This window comes from Phascolarctos cinereus, unplaced genomic scaffold (genome assembly GCF_003287225.1).
Source record: "Phascolarctos cinereus isolate Bilbo 61053 unplaced genomic scaffold, phaCin_HiC Scaffold_9;HRSCAF=440, whole genome shotgun sequence".
Taxonomy (NCBI): domain Eukaryota; kingdom Metazoa; phylum Chordata; class Mammalia; order Diprotodontia; family Phascolarctidae; genus Phascolarctos; species Phascolarctos cinereus.
In genome coordinates this window covers 213,262,660-213,285,620 of record NW_027556402.1, presented here as the reverse complement: position 1 = coordinate 213,285,620, position 22,961 = coordinate 213,262,660, and the positions used below count along the sequence as shown (strand labels likewise).

The window sequence follows — 22,961 nt, the reverse complement described above, 5'->3', positions numbered from 1 at the left end:
TTGGTTTAATGAGGATGCTGAAAAGCTAGGCAGTACCCAGAGGAGGACAAACCAGGATGGTGAAGACCTTTAAATTCATGTCATATGAGGAGTGACTGAAAGCCTGGAGAAGAGAAAACTTCAGCTGGAATATGAGAGCTGTTTTCAGGTATTGAAGGAAATCAGAATATTAGAACAGATACATGGAAAGGGGTAAGACCTGTTCTGTTTTGTGTATATGTTGTTTCCTTCACTGGAACATAAGCTTCTTGAATGTCAGGGGATGTTTCTGCTTTTTGTTTATATCCCTTGCACTTAGCACAGTGGCTGATATATATGATTAATAGTTGTCTTTTGACTGATTTATTGGCCCCAGAGGATATAACCAGGAGCCATGGCTTTTGGTGGTAACCTAAGTTCTGTTTGGGGCATGCTGAGTTTGACGAGTCTACTGGACAACCAGTTTAAAATGTCACCAGGCAGTTAGTCAGGGATACAGGCCTAGGCCTAACCGAGGTTCCAAAGAGTGAGCGGAGCCAAGATGGCAGAGTAAAGGCAAGGACTCACCTGAGCTCTCCCAAATTCCTCTCTGAACAACTTTAAAATAATGCCTCAAAATGAATTCTGGAATGGCAGAACCAACAAAGGGACAGGGTAACACAAGTCTTTAGCCCAGACAACTTAGGTCAGAAGAAAAGGTTTGTCTCACTGGGGTGAGAGTGGAGCACAGTCCAGCACATCCCCCTGCAAGCCAGCAACAGTCCTTGAGGTGGGCGACTTAATTGGCAGCAGCGGCCTCCAGAGCTCTCAGCCCACAACCAATCGTGTCTGACTCTTTGTGACTCAATTTGGGATTTTCTTGGCAAAGACACTGGAGCAGTTTGCCTGCTCTTTTTCCAGATCATTTTACAGAAGAGGAAACTGAGGCAAACAGGGTTCAATGACTTGCCCAGAGACTTGACACAGTTACTGTCCGAGGCCAGATTTGAACTCAGAAAGCTGAATCTTCCTGACTCTGGGCCTAGCAGTCTATCCAGGGCACCACCTAGCTTAGGACAATCACTTCGATTTCTCTAAAAGCATCCATTTAGCAGTCTGATTCTTTAGTATTTCTTATTCCTTCAACTAAGCAATTAAATTCTCAGTCAAATTTTATGAAATTAAAATAAGTGATCCCGTGATAGTTATCTAAGCATTATGTTTTTCAGAATAGCTTTCATGGAGCCTTACAAGGTTGTTGGTTTGTTTGTTTGCTTTGTTTTTTAAACCAAAATTTCAAGATCATTATGGAATCTACACCAATTTCCCAATACTTCTCCCTAATGTCCTAAATCTGCCACTTTGACTTTGGGCAAGTCGCCTAATCTCTTAATGTCCTCACCTGTAAAACAAGAGAGTTGAACTAGATCATCCCTAAAATCTCTTTCAACTCTAAAACCCTGTCCAGAAGACAGGGAATGGCCAAGCAAGGGCAACCGCTCCTCGTGCCTTTCTAACCCAAATTACTCTTACATTTATTCTACACGTATTCTGTGTTTCCCTATTTATGTGTGGGTTCTCTCCCCTAATGGAAAGGAAGCTATTGAGGACAGGGCTGTTTCACTTTTGTCTCTGGATCCCCAGTGCCATGTACAGTGCCCAGCCCGTGGCAGGTGTCTCTTAAATGCCCACTGATTAAGTGTACCATGTGGTGCGCTCTAGGGCAACACCTACATGGCTGGTGTCATAGGTCAGAAGGCCTGCTAAGAAATGCATGTGTTTTATATTTATTTTTTGGCTAGGCAATGGGGTTAAGTGACTTGCCCAGGGTCACACAGCTAGTAAGTGTTATGTGTCTCAGACCAGATTTGAACTCAGGTCCTCCTGAATCCAGGGCCGGTGCTCTAACCACTACGCCACCTAGCTGCCCCCATGTGTTTTATATTAAGGAAGCCGCTGGCTTCGTAAGCTTCCTTCATAAGTGGCTGGCTCTTATAATGGAATATTAAGGGCCCAGGGAAAGAAAAAGTTGATGCTGGAAAATCACAGACAAGAATGGAGAAAAACATGATGGAGTCTGCAAGGTCAACAGGATGAAGTCAGGAGAATCTCCTCAGCTGAGAGATTTCTAAAGGAAACTAAAGGAAAAAAGCCCCCTCTGTAGCAGAGGTGAGGAGTTGGGAGCTGAGGAAAAGAAGGCAAATATTACATCAACAGACGCCACTGTCTGGGAAACCAAAATGAAGGCCCAACACATTAGCATGCACATCAATTCTTAGTTAAGTTACTGAAAGATGGACTAGAAACCAGAGATGTATGTATTCACACCACAGTATGGGCTCCACCAAAATCAGCCCTGGAAACGTTTTCTAAATGACATATCAGGCCCAAAGCCTTCCTCTTTCGGGCAGCCTTTTCCAGGCCCCTTAGCGGCTGAAGCCCTACCCTTCCATGTACCCAATCCATCTTATAAAACCTAGTTATTTGTAGGTTGACTCATTAAAAGGTAAGCTCCTCAAGGGAAGAGACATTTTCTTTTGGCACTTAGCCCAGTACCTAGCACAGAGTATAGGTTAAATAAAAACTTTTCACCTCCCTGAGGTCAACCTCCCAGGTCAATGACATGGTCTCACTGCGCAGAGATCCTTAACTTATGGAATCTGACATAGGCAGCTGCCCTTGCACACTGACCTGCTTGCGTCTGCAGTAGATAAGGTTGACCAGCAAGCCCTCTTGGCAACTCTCTCCACCCTCAGTGGAAGCCTGAGGCCCAGGGGAGGGAAATGATTCACTCAATGTCATGAAGCTAGTGAATGACAGAGCCAGGTTTCGGCCCAGGCCTGAGCCCAAGTCCAGGACCCCACTGACCAAACAGACCCAGCCGTAGCCAGTGCACTCCCACCTTTCTCACTTGCTCCAGTTCCTGCTGCTTATTCTCATTGGCAGCCTGGAGCTCTTTCATTTGCCTCTCGAGCTCCTCCTGCTCTGCCAGCATCTTCTTCCTCAGTTCCTTCCGCCTCTGACGGGCTTCTTTGTGAGGGGGGGGACTGCCCAGCTTCAGCAACTGCACAGTAGAATGAACGGCTGCAAAGTGTTTTCATTCAGAAAGGAAAAAGAGAAGGAGAATAATCATTACTCTCAGTTATAATGACACTTTAATTGTGCACGGAATATCTCTTATTAATTACTTCCCCCATAGTAAGACTAAGGTATTCCTTTGTTTCCTTAACCCTTGAAAAGCAGGCCAGTAGAAGGCCTGGTCCCAGCGCGGGCCACGAAAGGAGCTCTGTGACATCTGATTTGCTCTCCTAGATTTTCTTCAGTTTGTGCTTAAAGGAGACACCTCCCTTCACATACTCCTGCCAAGGATGAAAACTAAACTGCATCTTCAACAGCATGCAATGCTATCTGATTCGATACCTGAAAATGTTCACATTCCTTTATACTGCCATCAATTCTATGCTGAATAATCTGTTTTCTCTGCTAAAAAGAAATATTCTGCTTTCTCTTCTTTGGACTGGGAATGACAAAAAGTGGTTAAGAAGAAAATGAACCCCAAAATAAATGAGACGGGGGTATAGCAATCTACTCCTCTACTGCCCTATTCACTAACTCCGCCCTTTAACCTTTCAAAGTAACCTTTGGGTTACCAAAAAAATAACCCAAAGTCACCTAACCAAAGGGCTACCATCCCTTTCTGTGCATTGTTTCCCCTCTAGAATGGAAGCTGCTTGAGGGCGCCATCTTGCTTTTGTATCTGTGTTCCAGTGTTTAGCCCAGTGTTTGGTATGTAGTAGTAAAATTGCCTTTAAAATGCCTTTCATTCATTCATTCATTCATTCATTCATTCATTCATTCATTCGTTCATTTATAAAAGAGTGCCTAACAACACTCAATGCCTGGTTCAAGCCACCATACTGAAAGGCATTATATCTTCTGGTACTGGACGTCCAGGCACAGGTGACTATAAACATCCCTGATCTTTGAGACTAAGAGTGGAAAAAGCAAAGAGGGTAATCTAGAAACCAAAAGCAAATAAGACTGACTTCCAGTCTTGCTTTGACTAGATAAAGCCCATCCAAAGAAGGTAAGGAGGTTGATGGGACCAGAGAACTTGCCATATAAATGCCACCTGAGGAATCAGAGAAGGAAGACACTCAGGGAAGGAACACGGTATCTCTCCAAAGCATCTGACGGGCAGAAGAAGGATCAGATTTGTTCTGCTGGGCCCCAGAAAGCAGAACAGGGAACGAGGGGTGACAGCTGCAGAGGCAGACTTAAACTTGATGCGAGGAGAGCTGGCCAAAGATGGAATGGGCTGTCCGAGGAGGTAGTGTCTCCCCTCACTAAAGGCTTCTAAGTGGAAGCTGGATGGTCACTTGTCAGCAATACTGAGGAAAAGATTCTTTTTGTTTTGTTTTGAGGAGGCAATCGGGGTTAAGTGACTTGAGGCCAGATTTGAACTCAGGTCCTCCTGACTTCAGGGCCAGTGCTCTATCCACTGCACCACCTAGCTGCATCCCTAACTGAGATCCTGAATCAGCTCCCTTTTGAGTGGGAAGGCTGCTGAGGTCTCTTCCAACTCTGAAATTATGGGGTTCCGTGTCAGAATTACCCACAGTGCCCCCTCCGCTTTAAAAAAAATAATAAGCTTCTTTTTGTAGGATCCAGGTAGGTGTCTAGGAGGAAAATCCTGGTAGAAACAAAGTGACTGGTAAGAAGTTGGGAAAAATTGAGGGGAGCTTCCTGACTCCCCCTACCCTGGGTTTCATATGCCACACAACTGTTGAAAAGACCAAGTAGGCACCGATGCCAGCTTTTACTCAAGCCTTCCTCACTCTCCCATAAAAGCCCAGAATTTTGTAACTGAAACAGGAAACCAAGGAAGGAAAAAACCAAAATCTCCTCCCATCAAGTCTCAAGAGGAGGCAGTCAGCTGATTCCGAGGAATAAGCCCACACTGACACTTGCCAGAAAGTCTTCAAATAATGCAACATTTAAAGTTATTCAACATTAACTCACTTGTATTCTTGAGGGATTCATTTCAAATTTTTTAAAAGACCTTAAGGTAACCAAAAGTATTCCCAATCTAAAGCATTCTTGCCTCTTTTTGCTTTCCTTATTGCTATGAGCTCGAAATAGACCCCTTCCTTCTGCTTAGGTAACTAAGGCGAATGCCACATCCTTTGCAGATGATGAGAGTTGTAAGAGAAATCTCTGGATGAATTCGTTCCTCTGCACAATTTCCCCAAATCTATTACGTAAAAGAGACTGAGGAAAAATGAATCCAAGCTCCAAGTTTAGTCTCACTCTTCTCGTCCACGCGGCAGCTCAGACTTTAGGATAAGATCCTGGCTCTGTCTTTGTACCATTCTCTCCTGCTTGTGTGTGTGTGTGTCTACTCTGTATCTCCCTCATGCTAGGCACAGGGCTCTACACCCCACAGTACTTCATAAATGTCTATCGAATGAATCCCCAAACCAGGCTCTCCTTTGAGCTCTAAACCAGTATCTCCAACTGTCTGTTGGACATCTCCATCCAGACATCTCAACACTTCACAAATCAATATGTCAAAAATATCTTTCCCCAAAAATTTGCCCCCTTCTTCTACCTCTGCCATTTCTGCTGAAGCACCACCATTCTCCCAGACACCCAGGCTCAAGACATACCATCATCTTTAACTCCTTCCTCTCCCCTCATCCCTGACCCCCCAGTGCAGGGGGTTGCCAAGTCCTATCAATGCTACCTCTACAGACATCTCCAGCATATCTCTCCTTTCCACTTACATTAGCACCATAATGCAGTGCCTAGAATTACATGAGCAAAGAATTCAAAGCCTGAAGGGGCCTTAGAGACCATCTAATCCAACCCCTTCCCCCCCTTTTTTTTTTGCAGGAAACAGAGAAGTTAAGTGACCTGGCTAGATTAGCACAGCCCAGATCCCTGGACTCCAAATCCAGTGCTCCTCCCCCTCCCCATCCTCCTCCCAGGTTTTTCAAATAGGCTTCTGGCTGATTTCCCCACCTCAAGCCCCCTCACCTTTCTCCAGCCCATTCCTCACCTAGCTCACTAAGTCATTTCCTAATACAGAATTCCTAATATAGAAGTTGGGTCATCTCACCTCTCTGATCCAAGAATGATTTCTTATTTCCTAGAGAAAAGAGACAAATTCCTTACCCAGCCTGACGTCCAAACTCTCCTCCAGGCTTTTCTAACGGAAGGAAGACTTATCCCCAGCTACCGTTCTGTCCTCTCCCTATCTCTGCCAGATTAAATCCTCCCTGTCTCAGCTATCACTTTCTCCAGAAGGTCTTCCCCCAGCTTCCTGACCAGACTACTGACATAACCCCTCCTTTCCCGATCTCTCCTCCCTCTCTCTTTTACCTCTCTGGCCCCTATCTAAGCCGCATCCCCTCCTCACCTATCTCTAGCCCAGCTGCTCCTAGACTGTTGACTCACTGATTCTTCCAGGTCCAGCTTTAGCTCATTCCATCCCTCGAGAGGCCTCTTCTGATTTCCCCAACAGTCAGTGCCCGCCTCCTCGCTATTTTGTGCACCTCCTATAGGTAGATACTCATGTGACTTGGTCATATCCCCTAACAGAATGTAAGATTCTTGAGGGCAGGGATTATCTCCTTTTACATTTGCATCTGGCATATGGCAGGTGCTTAATAAATGCTTACTGACTGATCACAATCTAATTTATATCCTAGTTGTTTCTCTACATATCTTGACCGTCAATTACACCGTTAAGTTTCTTGATGACAAATACTGCCCCAGAATCTAAAAAGGGCCTCAGATGCTACCCAGTCCCACCACCAGCATTTCCTCAATAACATACAAAAGAAGCCATCCAGCCCTTGCTTCAGGGCTGCCAGAGCGGGGAAGCCACCACCGCCACACTTGCAGAGCTCCAACTGTGAGAAACTACTTCCTGAGCCCACACCTGAATTCCTCTCTTTGTGACTTCCATCCCTTTCACTGCCATAGGAGCACTGCCCTCGGGGGCCCGGGAGACTCATCACTTTTTGACGTGACCACGTGACAAATATTCAAGGGCAGATAATGCGGAGATCTTTATATCCCTGGCTCAAGCACACTTAATAAATGTGAATTGCTGACCTGAACACTAAATATTTGTCATCCCCCATAACAGAATATTCTCAGAAGAACCTAAACTAAGGCAAATTATTGGAGTTATCTTACCTTGAATCCACTCCTGTTTTTTCTTCTTATCTGAGGCACTGATTTCAAATGTCTTATCTAGACATTTTATTAGGAAAAGACATTTCTTTCCATCTTTGTCAGGCAAGGACTAGAAAGGAAAACAAATTATTAGTTCTTCTAAAACCTATCCTGGAGTGTTTATGACATAACTCATAAAAGTTTGACCTGAAATTCTGAGGTAAAATGAAAACAATGTTAATTAACACCTTGATTTCCTCAAACGACATCAGTGATATATACAACGGGCAGCTAGGTGGCACAGGGGCAGCTAGGGGCTGCATCACATAGAGCTCCAGGTCTGGAATCAAGAAGACTCCCCTCCCTGAGTTCAAATCCAGCCTCAGTGTGATCCTGGGCAAGTCACTTGACCCTATATTTGCCTCAGTTCCTCATCTGCAAAATGAGCTAGAGAAGGCAAACCACTCCAGTATCTTTGCCAATAAAATCCCAAATGGGGACATAAAGAATTGGACACAATGGAAATGACCAAAGAACACAGAACATTTCAGATACCAAATCAGATTCAGGTTAAATATCTCATAGTACTCAATGACTTTTAAGAGTGGTAAGGAATGTTAGCAAATATCTAGTCCAACCCCATCATTATTGTTGCTGTTCGATCATTTTCATCGTGTATGACTCTCTGTGACCTTATTTGGAGTTTTCTTGGCAAAGATACTGGAGTGGTTTGCCATTTCCTTCTCCAGCTCATTTTACAGATGAGTAAACTGAGGCAAACAGGGTTAAGTGACTTGCCCAGGGTCACACAGCTAGTAAGTGTCTGAGGCCAGATTTGGATGCAGGTCTTCCTGACTCCAGGTCTGGCGCTCTCTCCACTGCACCACCTGACTGTCCCCCCACCCCATCACTATACACTTGGGGAAACAAGGTCTAGGGAGGGCAATGACTTGTTTAAAGTCACCTAGCACATGGCAGAGCTGGAACTAGGAGCAAGTCAAGAGATGGGGGTCTCTTGATTCGAGTCTAGGCTCCTTCTATTACACTACAATGTTTGCCTCCACATTTCTGAAAAAAAGAAAATTTCACATTTTCCCAATGTCCCATTTTCAAGAGGCAAACATAGACCCAGAATAAGGATGATTGCAGCAGCGGGGTAACACCTAGTAAATCATCCCAACCGAAACTTAATAAAACAATAAAATGGAAACTTCACCTCTACACAGCAGCTGTCATCCAGCATTATATCTCCTTTCTTATCCTTCAGATCCTCACTCACATAATAAGAAATGATGTTGGGTTTCAGCACAAACCAACGTTCAGTCCAATTTTTCCTTCTATGGCCTTTTTTCATCATGTAACCCTAAAAGAAATTAGAGTTGATATAAGTGCTTCTGGAGAACCAGCTGCTTTTCTCTTTAGTTATCAGAGTTGGCATGCTATCCAACCATCTGGTGCTCATCGACTGAATTGCACTTGTCATAAATTACCCGCCTTACTTACCTAAAATAGTCAGGAGGAGGTGGATGGGGGCTTCTGGCCCAGGCTGAAGCCAAACTCCTAAGCCTGGCTTTTAAGGGATCTAATTCCTAGCATAAACCTCTCATTCTAGAGAGGTCAGTCTATCTAACCCATCGTCAATTATACTACGTGCATTTCTGCCTTTTCCACCACATCTCAGCCTAAAGGGCCCTCCTTCTCGGGCAGAATCCTCCCCAACCCTCAATTTCTAGATTAACTGCCACTTCTTACGGCCCTAACATAGCATACCAAGTAGACAATAAATGCTGTTGAATTGGATTGCTAAAAAATATATTGTCTGCAACATTCATTTGATCATAAATGACCTTTGGGTATATGTGTGACCAGTGCCTTTAATTAGTCTGTCACCAATCAATAAGCATTTATTAAGCATTTACCATGTGCCGAACACTGTGCTGGGGACTGGGAGCACAAAGATGTGAGTGAGGTAGTCTGTGCCCTCAAGGGGCTCACATTCTGCCAGGAGAGACAACATGTTCATAAAGAAATACCAAGCAACCGGGGCAGAGAGAATCAGCAAGTTTCACGTAGGCATCGGTACTTGCACTGAAAATGGAAGGAAACAAGGGATTTGAAGAGGCAGAAGTGAGAAAGGAGAGCCTTCTAGGCATGGGGGCTAGCCTCAACAAAGAGAAGATTTGTCACATGTGACTAACTGTAAGTACAGCAGTTTGGCTGGATCTTGGAGTGCACGGAGGGGAACGATGCACAACAAGGCAAATCAGAGTCAGACTGGGAAGGGCTTTAAATGCCAAAAAAAAAAAAAGGAATCTGCATGAGAGCTTGGAGCCTAGAGCAGCCCCGGAGCGAACAGAGCAGCGGTGACACTGGTCAGATGTGTGCTTCAGGAGCATCCCGTTGGCAGCTGCATGGGAGATAGACTGGAGACAGGGGAGGGCAGTGAGAAGCCTACAGGAGACAGGTGAGGAAGGCCCAAAGAGGGCACAGGCTATGTGAGTGCAGCGAGAGAGAGGGCTGTGTATGAAAACTGCTGGGAAAGGACAGGCCAGGAGAAGAAGGGGGAGGAGTTAAGCCTGTCTCCAAGGCTGTGATCCTGAGTGACTGCCAGGATGGAAGTGCACTCGTCTGCAAAAAAAGAAATTCAGAAGATGAGCGAGTCTGGCGGGAAAGGTGATGAGCCTGCTTTAGAAAAGGCTTCATTTAGAAGGCTCACACAATATGCAGTTGGAAGTGTCCAAACAGCTGCTGATGTAAAATGGGAGCTGAGGAGAGACTAGGGCAGGATCATACAGACATGAGAACCATATGCAGAGAGCAGAATATTGAATCCATGAGAGATGATGAGGTGGTCAAGAAAGAGGGCAGAGATAAAAAAAAGAAGGTCTGGAACGATTCTTGGTGGTAAAACCACAGTTGGGAGGGCGGGGAGGGGGGGCTGTGAACCCCTGGAGAGCAAGTAGGGACATGCTCTTTATAGCTCTGCATCCCTAACTTCCAGAACAGCATCCTCAATACCTGAATTTTTTTTGATGATGATGACTTAAATGAAAAAACATTCATTAGGCAAGAGAAAGTACAAATTTCAGAAAATTCTGATTTGGGATAACATTAACATAGGAAATTTGATGGGTCCAAGAAAAGCAGTATAAATTATATGAAACAACAATGTAAACGCGAGGTTTTACTAGATGGGGATGCTCTACAGAAGTCCTTGAAAAGGGAGCATTCACATTTCTCTTCAAATACACATAGTTTAAAACTGCATTTAAACCCTTCAAAAATGAAAACCTACTAATACTAATAATACTAAGGAAATAAACTTTAAACCTGTGAAAATTAAAGATTGCAAGATAGAAGGAGAATCCAATCACTTTTACCTGTTTCAGCACGTCTAATATAAGTTCATTAAAAACTTCATTGATTGCCATGGACACTGTCTGTCGATCCATGCCTTTGCTAAACTGTCCACTTCCAACAAGTTCTATCAATTCCCATGCAGAAAGGCCATCTCGATTGGCATCAAAGTTGATTTTGTAATGTTCAAACTCTTCTTGCTGCCAAACTCCCCCCATTGCTTCAGTAAGTTTCTTAAGCAGGTATTCAATCTGTACAAAAAAGGAAAAAATATTATTTACGAGTAATATGCCCGGGCAGGCTCAGTGGATAACGCAAGGGACTTGGAGTCAGGAGGACCTAAGCTCAAATCTGGCCTCAGACACGACATTTACTAGCAGTGTGATGCTGGGCAAGTCACTTAACCCTGATTGCCTAGCCAAAAAAAAAAAGTAACATACCATATTTAAAGCAAATGTTGACAGTGTTGTTTAGGAGAAATGTCATTTAACTTAACTCTCAGTGCCGTCAGCAACTCTCTAAGACCAGAAATTCCAACTTGCATCAGCAGAGGGAGTTTCCTCATTTGGGAGTCTCCTCTGTCAACAAAATTCTGAATCCAGTACATATCTTTATTCTGTGTTGTTTAAACGGTCATAGTAGGTTTAAGGAACATTCATTAAGAGGGTCAACAAGGCACAAAATTAAATGTTTTACAATTTTTAACTAAAAATATGTAGACAGCATAATACACAATGTTTTACACATAAAAAAAAGGCAGCAGTACCAATTGTGCCGATTTGGGATAAGAACTACATGAAACTGACAGTCCTCGATAAGCACATAAATATTTAGCACTAAGCCGAATGAAGAAAAACAAATAAACGTGATCTAGGATTTTTCAAAGATGTCCATACCTATGAAAACATTATTAAGGGCCAAAAGTTAATCTTCTGTAATTAAGATACAGATGTTAGATTCAGGATCTAAAATAGACAGGAAGTCCCCAAGTTACAAAAGGAATGCATCCCCAAATCCAAAAGTTATTTGTAAATGTGTTGTTTGAAATTCAAGATGGTTTTTCCTCTAGAAGTATTATAAATGAGAGTTGAGTTGCTAGGCAAACCCAGGAGTTTTTCTAATTAATCTATTTAATTCAGTTATCCATTTAAAAAGAAAATGTTGAAAATAATACTATTGTAATGCTTAGTAATTAAACAATAAAGGAAAAACATTGAATAAGAGCTTTATTTTTCTATCAGATGTTGCTGCTTTAAGCAGCCTAAATCAGAGAGCACAGGACATGAATTCTTTGCAGAAGGTTCCCTACGGGAACATTCACTGCCTAAGAGGTTGATGACAATGAATCTTTAACATATTTGATTTCACTTTCAAAAACAGGGTGTCTCTTGCCTTTGATTCAGTGTAAGATTAGGGTGACTCTTACCTTTACTATAAAAAGAGACCTGGAATGGACTGGTTCTTGCACATTTTAAGCTGTGGCATGTCAGTCGGTCAACAAGCATTTACTAATGCCCCTTACTATGTGGCAGGCCCTAAGCTAAGTGCTGAGGAAACAAAGAAAGGCAAAAACCAAACCCTGCCCTCAAGAAGCTTACATTCCAACAGAGACACAACATGTAAATAACTAGGTGTAAACAAAACACAGAGAGGGGACTGCACTAGCAGCTAGGTGAGGAGGGGAGGAAGAGTCAGGGAAGAGCTACGAAAGGCTTCCAAAAGAACACAGGATTAAAGCCGAGTCTTGACCGAAGCCAGGGAGGCTAAGAGGCATTGGAAGGAGCAAAGCATTGCAGGCATAGGAGAGCCAGTGAAAAGATACAGGGAGGAGAGAGAGGTGCAGCAAGCCTTATATTCAAGGTGCAGCAAGGAGGTCAGTGTAGCTGGACTGCTGTTCATGGAAGGCAGTAAAGTATGAGAAAGTTGGAAAGGTAGGAAGAGTTTTAAATGCCAAATATGTTTGACTTTGGCTGCTGTATGGAGAATGGGCTGGAGTGGAGAGAGACCCTGGTGAGGGCTGTCACAGTAGTCCAAGTGAAAGGGGATGTAGGAAATGTGGCTGGGAATTTGCTTCGGTGTATCACTCACCAGGGTGATGAGTAGCTGCTGGGGTATTGACAGCTGTAGGCTGTCGACAAGGAAATGTGTGGAATGGGAGGTGTAATTAGGAGCAGAGATTCACGTGGAGAAATCAGGCACCCTGGATAGGCTGTAAACCCTGCATTACCCAGCCAATGGGGAAACAAGGAGGGAACTGCAATCTGGGCCTAGGAATAAAAAGCTTTGCTCTCCCTTCTGTAAGGTGTGCCCCCACTTGGGACACCCGGTCTTGCAACGCCGGCAATAAAAAGTTGTTCTGGTTCACCAATAGCTTCTTGGAACTTTTGTTGCTAACACGGAGGAAGCATGCCTGTATGAAGGGAGAGAAGGGGATGGATGGAAGACTTGTGGTGAAGGTAAAGAAGAAAAGATTTGGATATGGAGGGTGAATTGGATGAATATCTCATTGGAAATAGCCCCTGCCTTCAAGGAGCTTGCCTTCTGTTTTGAGACACCACGTACATATAGAAATAGGTACAAAATGAATCAGATGTGGAGGGTGAATAAGAATAAGGAATGGAGAGGACACCAAAATCGCAAATCTGGGGTACTGGGAGGATGGTGGTGGCTTGAGCTTGGGAAATTCAGAAGAGGAAAGGGTTAGGGGAAAACCAGTGAGTTCTGACTTGGACCTGCTGAATCCCAGGTGCCTATGGGACATCAAGATGTCCAAAAGGAAGTTAGTGATGTGGGACTAGAGGCCAGAAGAGAGACTAAGGATCTTTCTGTGAATCACCTACACAGGGGTAGTAACAGAATCCATGGGAGCTGATGACACAGAGAAGAGAGAAGACCTACAACAAAGCCGGGGGGTACATCTACAGATGAAGAACCAGCAAAGGAGACTGAGAAGGGATGATCAGACAGATGAAAGGAGAATCAGAAGAAAAAACTCATGAAAACCTTGAGAAGTATCCAGGAAGAGGTGGCTAAGAGTGTCAAATGGTGCGGATACCAAGAAGGATGAGCCAGACCAGCCTCCCTGCAATCTCCCACCTCAGTGGCTTGGCCTGTGCTGACACTCATGTCTAAAATGCACTCCTTCCCCCAGACCCTTAAGAATCCCTAGTCTCTTTCAAAGCTCAGAGCAAGCACTACCCCTACACCTTCCGGGGGCACGCCCTCCCACCAATATGTGCCCCCTTCCATTCCAGTTACTTTGGATTCATTTTGTATCTATTTCTATACGCACGCGGTATCTTGAAACAGAAGGCAAGCTCCTGGAAAGCAGAGTGCTTAATACATAATAGGCACTTAATGAATGCTTGCTGATTAGTCAATGTCCCTTCCTCACTTTCACCTCTTAAACACCTTAGCTTCCTTCAAGGCACAATCAGGTGCCCAAGGTGATAAGGAGTTTTTCTTGGTGCCTCTAATTGCTAGCACTCAGTAACGCCTCTATTTCTAGGGTATTTATAGACCGCCCCTTCCCAAAAGTCAAAGCTCCTGCAGGGCTTTTTTGTATCCTCGGCACCTTGCATATAATAAGCATGAAACAAATAGCTATTAAGTTGCTTCGGCCATGATTCAGGCTGGAGTTTTTGGTGTTTTTTTTTTAACTTTAAAAAACAGAACAAATCTGGAGAAGTAAAGACAGCAGGAAGAAGGAGAAAGAGAAGAGAAGTGAGACGTTTCCAGAAGGTAACTAATTGGGCAGGAGTTCAAAGAGAGAGAAGGAGGCAGGAGGTGTTTAAGCTCGGTACAACTGCCTGGTGAAAAGGAGGATGGGATCTAGCCTGTTCTCTTTTAACACCCCAGAATGTCAAAGTGACTTGCCCAGGTCACACAAAGGAGCGAGGGGAACCCAGGCCCTCCTCTAGAATGCCTTCCCTTACGCTGGGCTAGCTTTCTCTCTCCATCTGCCTCTAAAGGAGGGGAGGAGAGAAGAGACGGTAAGGAAGAACACCAGGACTCAGACAGCTCCAGCTGCCCCTGGGACAAGGGCAGCACAAATGCTGGGGGGAAAGAGGGAGAGCAGATGGCAGAAAAGCCTCAGGGGGGGACATGAAGGGGAGCAGGGGCCCCTAATTACAAACTGGGCTAGTGCCCTGGTCTAGAATAAAGAGCCCTGGAGAAGAATCAAGAGACCTGGGCTCTGGGCCCAGCCCTGCCACTAACTAGCTTCCTATCTTTGAGGATATCAATTTCCTCCACTGCTAAAGGACAACACTGGATTAGATTCTCTCCAAGGTCCCTTCCGGCTGCATGACCTCCATCCTAAACTATATCAGTTACACTCAGTATTTTATCCAAGTGCAAAAGTCACTAACTTCAGGATCTCCTGAAGCATTAAAACGTTCCTACTTGTCATTGCTAAGTAATATTAAGAATCAGCCCATGTGTCTCCATGGACTCCTGCTAAACACCAACATTCTGCGAGCTCATTCAGTTTCAGGAAGCAGCTTACTTCCTATTTCCATTCAAGTTTCACCCGAAATAACAAAGAATGAAAATTCCAGTCGCATGTGATCTCAGATAACTGGAGCTTTATCGCCTTTTATAGTTGAAAAGCCTATTACCAGGGTTTGGCTTAACAGTCAGATTTTGTTTAAGGATCTTTCAAAATTATATCAGTTTCATTTGAACAGCATCTTGCAATGCAATTCTTCTGAGCATCAAACACACATCCTGCTTTATTCCTGACTCAGTGAGCAGCTGGCCCCAAATAAATAGGGGTAATGGCAAAAGCAGTGGTCCTGGAATCCGAGACACTGAGTTCAAATCCCACCTCTCACCCATATGAGCTCAGTGACCTTGAACGCGTCACTTAAGCTCCAGGGGCCTCAGGCTTCTTGTCTTTAAAAGGAGGAAGGGATGACTAACTAGTCTCTGAGGTCCCTTCCAACCCTGTCTCCATGACCCATGACCACACCTACTTTCTGTGGCAAACACAGATTTCCAGGAGTGTCCCTAAAGGAAGGATGGGTCAATGGACTGAAATTCAGAAATCAACTAACAAGCATTTATTCTAAGAATGACCTTGGCCAAATCACTCCACCTCTTCTGGTCTCAGTCTCTTCTGTATTGAAGCGTCTTACCCACGTTATTTGTGGTAAGAATCAAATAACAAAATGTAGGCTGAAATGGGTTATGTGTCATAGTCACGTGTTACTGTATTAAAATAAAGCAAGTTGTCTGATGCAAGAGGTGAGAATACCTTAACCTTGGAATTAAGTCAATTAAGTTTTACTTAATATCCACGGCACTACTACTAGTATGTGATGGAAAAATGAGTCCCCAAAGAACTAAACAATTTTCATGATAATTAAATATTCTCTAATTTTGTCTATGGAAATTATCTCATAATTGGGGTGCGTAAGCACAAGTCTACATAAAAGAGGGAGAAAAGGGTGGGGGGAGCAGGCAACCATTGAACATTGCTCATTTATACTGGTCAAACACAGGAAGAATACATTCACACAGTTGGGTACAGAAATGCATTTCACTCAACAGAGAAACAAGAGAGAAAGGAAAGAAAAGAGAAAGGAGAAAAAGAAAAAGGCAGATCAAGGGAGGGATTAGTCCTAAGGATCAACAAATTATAGCAGCTATTTTTGCAGTGGGAAAAATCTGGAAATTGAGGGGTGCTCATCAATTCATGGTATAAGAATGCGATGGAATACTATTGTACTGTAAGAAATAATGAAGGGAATGGTTTCAGAGAAACCTGAGAAGACTTACATGAACTGCTTCAATGAAGTGGGCAGAACCAAGATCACAATCTATACAATAACCACAATATTACAAAGACAAACACCTTGAAAGACTTAGACCAAGCAATTCAATGACTGACCACAAGAGGACTCATGATAAAACACATTACTCACCTCCTGATAGAAAGGTGATGGGACTGAGTGCAGGGGAGACATATTTTTGGGGGGCAGGGCCACTGAAGGAATTTGTTTTGCCTGACTATGAGTGTAACAGGGATTCTGTTTCTCTTTCTTTTTCAGTGAGGGAGATGAGGGAGAGAGAAGGTGAACTTCAATTGATTGAAAAAATTTAAATTTAATATTAAAAAAGTGAAGGGGCAGAAAAAGGAGGAAAAAAAGCAGAGGAGTTGTCAGAGACAAAGGAAGAACTAAAATAAGAAAGGGTCAAAGATGCATAATGAGGGAAAAATGTCAGACATCAGGGATCGCTTAAAAGTACTAACTGCTACAAAGAGGTCAAAGAGAATCCAATTCAAACATTCATTAAGCTTCTACTCAATTAGTAGAAGCAAGACATTGTTTAAAAAAAAAAAAAAAAAACAACCTGGGAACTCAAAAACAAGAACCCAGAACTCCAGGCTCTCAAGAGCTGGGAAACAGAACATGTTCACAAATAAGTGTACTGTAAGGGTCCTCACGAACAGCACAGAAAAGGAAATGCCATGAAATAAGGCTGAAAAGACTAACGGCCTTCTAGACCAAGCTGAGTTTGGTTTTCTCCCAGAAGCCAAGGACACAGCACACAAGTAAGACATTTCTAGGGTGTCTCTCCCATTACAACAGGAAGCACTTGGAGAGCAGGGGCATCCCCAATACTTAGCACAGTGCTGGTACACAGCAAACGCTTAGTAAATGCTTGCTGAATGACTGATTCAGCAACGAAGACATATGGGAGCTTAAGGGGAAAGCCGGGCCATGTGAATTTTTTTTTAAAGGATGGCATAGACATGTCTATAGGGAACAGAGGAGCCAGTAGAATAAAGACTGTGAAAATATCATTCAATTTGGCAATCAGAAGCATCATTCTTCACATCTGCTTATAAGGAATAATAGCATTTCAAAGAGAGACACCACCAACGAAATTCTCTATTTTTCACATGGCTTAACTTTTATCTACCTCTATCTGGCTGACATGTGCAGCTGGTTGGCACAGTAGATAACGCGCCAGGCTTGGAGTGAGGAAGACTCATATTCTTGAGTTCAAATTCAGCCTCAGACACTTCCTACCTGTGTGACCTTGGGCAAGTCACTTAAGTCAGTCTGCCTCAGTTCCTCATCTGTAAAATGAACTAGAGAAGGAAATGACAAACCGCTCCATTACCTCGGCCAAAGAAAACCCCCAAATGGGGTCATGAAGAGTCAGACACGACTGAAATGACTCAACACATGGCTGACTCCTAAGTCCATTTTCTTAAGACCTTTTCTCTCTCTAGAAGTCCAGTCCCATTTCTACAACTGCCTCTTAGACATCTCCATTTGAATGTCCCATTACCAATCTCAAATTCAATGTTCTCTTCGCCACAAAGGGAAGACTGACTTCTGATCTTGGGTCCTGCCTCCCCTATTTCATACAATGAGATCATCATTCCCTCAGTCAACCAAGATTTTTTAAAAGTCCATTGAACTTGACTTTTTTAAAAAAGAAACAGTTGTTTCCAAGTATAAAACCCCTTTATGGAGCTGTTAAAATGACAATGTAGCCCTTGGTCTAGAGATGTGGGGAGGGCAGGGAATTTCCATGACCAAAAACCCCACAAGATTAGGCCTCAAGGAGGCAGCACTTATCAATAATTTACAACAATATCTGTGTATCTTCTTCCCAAGGTTTTCCTCCCTGAGGTCACTTTTTCATTTTCTCTAGCACACCCATGCTCAGTGGCCCATCTAAAATAATAAATAAAAACAGGATCAAACACGACATGTACCAGAGATCAGAAGATGAGAAACAGAAGCCATTCTCCCTCTCATGTGGTCACACATCTTGTAGAGATTCTACAGCTTAAGGCGAGGGGCCTGGCAAGTGCTCAATGATGGGGCATACTCAATCCAGGCCCCAGAAGGAAAAGGGTAAGACTCCTGTCCACAGCTGCTTGCATCGTCCTCCCCCTTAGACTGTGAGAGCTCCTTGACCACAGAGACTCTGTGTATTTCCCTTTTTTTTTATCCCAGTGTTTAGCCCAATGCCTGGCACACAGTCGGTGTAATAAATGCTAAATTACTCATGATATTATCAGTAAGCACCATTATCCTAGAATTCCAGCAACAGAAGTGACTGCAGAAGTCCCAGAGTTATCTAGGCTTGGAATCCAGGCCTAGGCTCAAACTACAGCTCTCCTACTTACCAACTGTGCTTAGATTCCTCATCTACAAAATAAAGATGGAAGACAACTTCCCTCACAGGGTCGCTATGAAGATCAGATAAAAAGCACCTTGTAAACCCTCACCCTCTACAGCTCATTCTCATCATCTCAGGTATCAATCTTGTTTATTATCCCTTATTATCCACATTAGTTTTATGTGGAGAAGCACAAGGCTCAGAGAAGATATGAAAAGCTTACCTAATATATTTCTAAGGGTAGCTAGATGGTCCAGTGGGTAGAGTACTGGGTGTGGAGTCAAGAAGACTCATCCTCCTGAATTCAAATCTAGCCTCAGACCCTTAGCAGCTGTGTAACCCCAGGCAAGTCACTTCACTCTGTTTGCCTCAGTTTCCTCATCTGCAAAATGAGCTGGAGAAGGAAACAGCAAACCATTCCAGTATTTCTGCCAAGAAAACCCCAAACAGGCTCATGAAGAGTCAGACATGACTGAAATGAGTGAACAACAATATATTTCTTGTGATGAGTTTGTATTCTGGAAAGATACAAATGCAATTTTATTTATCCCACAGAAGATTCAGATTCATTTTCTAGGCAATAAAATCCACTACTAATTTTTGCTCTGTGCTATACTCTCTCTTCCATAAAGCTCTTCTGGTAGCTAAAGAATAATGTGTAAATTTAACTCTAATTCTAATCCGGAGAAGATTCTCGGTGATTTAAGGCCAATACTCTATGGAAAATCCTCACCTTCCCCCTCTCCTGGAAAAAAAATAAAAACAAAAACAAAAACAAAAACCTAAGAAATACTGACAGTTTGTGACTCATGGCTTGCTTAGGGAGCCTGAGAGACACACCTCCCTTTCTAACGGATTAGCTTCTCTTGCAACAGCACCAGATGTCCCTACCTGCCCTGAGTAACTCCATTCACTACTTATAGACTCCAGGCAACACCTGGTTCCAATGCAAGTCCAGGTGGTGAAAGGAAGAGACTGCCCCCAGGGCACCCAAGCGAGCTCTCTGTACTAAGTGGCCCGTGCACTTTTCCAGTGTGTCTGGTAAAGCAAAGCTGTCCTACAAGTTCTGGATGATGGCAAAGCCAAGAGCACGCCTCCAGAAATACCCTGCCTCTGGTAACTGAAGTCTCCCTGCCCAGGGTGAGGCCCTAGAGACAGAAATACAACAAATGAAATAATCTTTACAGGCCAGAAGTGCCCTTTAAGTCAGGGGCTCAGAGGCACAGGGGAGGAGGTAAGTGCATCGCAGCTAGCAAAGGCCACAAGACCAGAAGGGAAGATGGGGAGGTGGGGGAGGGGGGAAACAGAGAGATGACCAGCGTGGCCACAGACTGAAGAATGAGGAATTACGTCTAGGGAAGCCAGAAAGACAGATGAGAAACAGGTTATAAAGAACAGGTTTAGAAGATAAACAGAGGAGTTTCTATTTTATTCTAGAAGCAAGAGGAAGGCAATGGAGTTTATTGAGAAGGGCAGTGATATGGTTAGATCTATGCTTAAGGCAAAATCACTGCAGCAGCAGCGCGCAGGATGAGCAGGATGAATTCACGTGGGGAGAGTCGAGGGGAGGAGATCAACTAGAGACTGGGGCAATAAGCATTCTAGGCCAAAGGTGATACAGGCCTGAACTAAGGTGGTACCTTCATGAGCAGAGAGAAAGGGCTGGATACTAGAGGTGTTGTAGAGGAGAAACAAGTAAATTTGGGAAATGACTGGCTATGTGGAGTGAAGTTGAAAAAAACACTAAGGTTGCCAACCTGGGAGATCAGAAGTGTGGAACCAACCAAAGAAACAGGGAGGGTCAGGCATTTCATAACACAAAATAGAAGAGGACTGAGGTGGGGGAGGGGAGAAAGAGAATGGGTTCCCTTTTAGATGAGGTGAATTAGAAATATCACTAGGACATTTAGTTTGAAATGTAAAACAGGCAATTGGTGATGCAAGACTGAAGCTCAAAGAGAGACCCGGGATAGGTAGGTAGAGAGGGGAGTCGTCTGCATAGAAACGATCACTGAACCCATGGGAGCTGTCTTCATCTTTCCAAAAAGAAATCTACAATAACAATGTCCATTTCCAAGACAGGTTAACATGCTCATACAATGCCCTACAATTCTTTCCACGGGAAATGACTTCGCTTGAGTATCTACTGAATGATATTCCAATTTCGGAATTACTGGAAGCCCTACAATGGTAACACTATTTTCTTCCAATTTCTAGAATAACATAAATGATCAAATAAATCTGGTATACTTAATAAACACTCAAAACTCAATTTTTAAACCATCACAAATCTCTCTTAGCATTAAAGGTAGGGTTTTTGGATGTTTGTTTGTTTGGTTGGTTTTTTTAACAACCTCTGGGTAGATGCTTCTTAAGCTGTCCCTTACTAACATTCATAGGATCAGAAGATTTAAAGTTCAAAAGTTCCTTTGCCTTTTGTTTTACAGATCAGGAAACTGTGGTCCACAGAGATTAAATGAAATAATTAAACAAAGGTCACACAAAACATAAATATCAAATCTGGATTTGAATGCAGGTTCTCGAGTCTAAATTCAGCAATCTATATACAGTATTATATCATCCTGATTCATTAGATTAAAAAAATTTTCTTTGGCAAAAAAAAAAACCCAGCATACATCCCACTTTGCATTTCCCCACTGAGGTACACATACAATTCAATTCAACAACCAATATTTATTAGAAGCCTATACCTCACACCAAGCACTTTTGTTATTAACACAATAAGATGCCAAAATGTCAAAGAATCAAATGAATCTCCTGCTCTAATTTATGATTAAGTTATCTTCCCTGCTTCCCCCAAGTTAAATTCAGAAATCTAAGTTTTTAAAATAGCTAACCACCCTAACACTCACAGCTTGAAGTCAAAGGAGCCATGTTCGACTCTATCACTCACTACCCATGTGGCAATGAGCTAGTCACGTACCCTGTAGTGGCCCCAGTTTCATCACTGGTCCCATGGGCGGCTGGCGGGCTGGCCTCGAAAACCACTTCCATCTGTCCCTTATGACTCTAAGAGCAGGAGTACTGTGCATCCTGGCTGTCTCATTTTCCTAGTCTCCATTTTGCTTCAGGGGACAGCAAAAAGACGCATCCTCCAAAATATGTTTTCAACTGACAAGTGCCTCAAAAAGACAAAAGCCATCACGTGGCATGGGATTTCTCAGAGCTATGTGGTTATTCTAGCATGACGTCAGGCACACAACTGAGAAAATCCAATTCTTCTTTGCATTTCTTCAGGAAGAAGGAAAATGACCCAGAATGCCATGGACAGACATACTACCACCAACCTACCTTTGAGGCAAGGCAAAACTCATGAAATGTCATGACTTCCCTGGGAGAGAAGGCAGCTGCAGCTGCTCAAGTAAAGATGTCAAACACCGGCCACTCCACGTGGCACCTAACACTCCCAAGAGCCCCAAACCAGATTCAAACGCAATTGGGAAATACTTATGTAGTTTGTTAACTATATAAAAATGCGATAGAACATAGGCGATGTTAATATAATGGTTTTGTAAGCCAATATGTGGCCCACAGAGGTCCTTAGGCAGTTTAGTGGCCCCTGTTTCTATATGGGTTTGACTGGCCTACAGTAGCAATGACAGGTTAAGTGACTTGCCCAGGGTCACACAATCTAGGAGATGTGTGAGGTGGGACCTGAACCCAGGTCTGTATGAATCCAATGCCAGCTGTCTTTCCACTAAGCAATACTGTCTGTCTCTGTCTCTGTCTCTGTCTGTCTCTGTCTCTCTCTCTCTCTCTCTCTCTCTCTCTCTCTCTCTCTCTCTCTCTCTCTCTCTCTCTCTCTCTCTCTCTTTTTTGGTGAGGCAACTGGGGTTAAGTGACTTGCCCCAAGTCACACAGTTACTAAGTGTCAGGTGTCTGAGGCTACATTTGAACTCAGGTCCTTCTGATTCCAGGGCCAGTGCTATATCCACTACACCACCTAGCTGCCCCCTGCCTCTCTTTATAATAAATATTTCAGCAAAACATCATCCTGGAACTTAAAACACTATGTGATAGACCCATATTCAATAGATTAGGACAGCCCTGAAAGAAATTTCCCTCTGATAATTCTAGCTGACTTCTGTACAACACAGTCATCATGTAAGTAGGCAGAAAGCTATGTCTGCTAAATATGCCTTTTCTTGCAGAAAGACATTTTGGGCATCAGAAATGGATTTTTCTATAATTGCAGCGATTTAGAAGACGAAGAAAAAGAGTCCCACCCTGCTTGCCAACCTACAGAAGAATTTAGCTTTCCCACAGCATTCCATTTTGGCTTTCCCCAGTGA

At 43.4% G+C, this 22,961-nt stretch overlaps 1 protein-coding gene across 3 annotated transcripts in view; it reads right to left on the bottom strand.

Moving 5' to 3' along the window:
* Positions 1-22,961, bottom strand: part of SWAP70 (switching B cell complex subunit SWAP70) — an 83,149-nt gene that overhangs the window by 20,287 nt on the left and 39,901 nt on the right. For all 3 annotated transcript variants that reach the window (XM_021001931.2, XM_078148603.1, XM_021001932.2), the window contains 4 exons: positions 10,524-10,751; positions 8,360-8,506; positions 7,165-7,273; positions 2,861-3,042 (listed from right to left, as the gene is read on the bottom strand). In XM_021001931.2, coding sequence (XP_020857590.1) covers positions 2,861-3,042; positions 7,165-7,273; positions 8,360-8,506; positions 10,524-10,751 — 666 coding nt within the window. The remainder of the gene's footprint in view (positions 1-2,860; positions 3,043-7,164; positions 7,274-8,359; positions 8,507-10,523; positions 10,752-22,961) is intronic.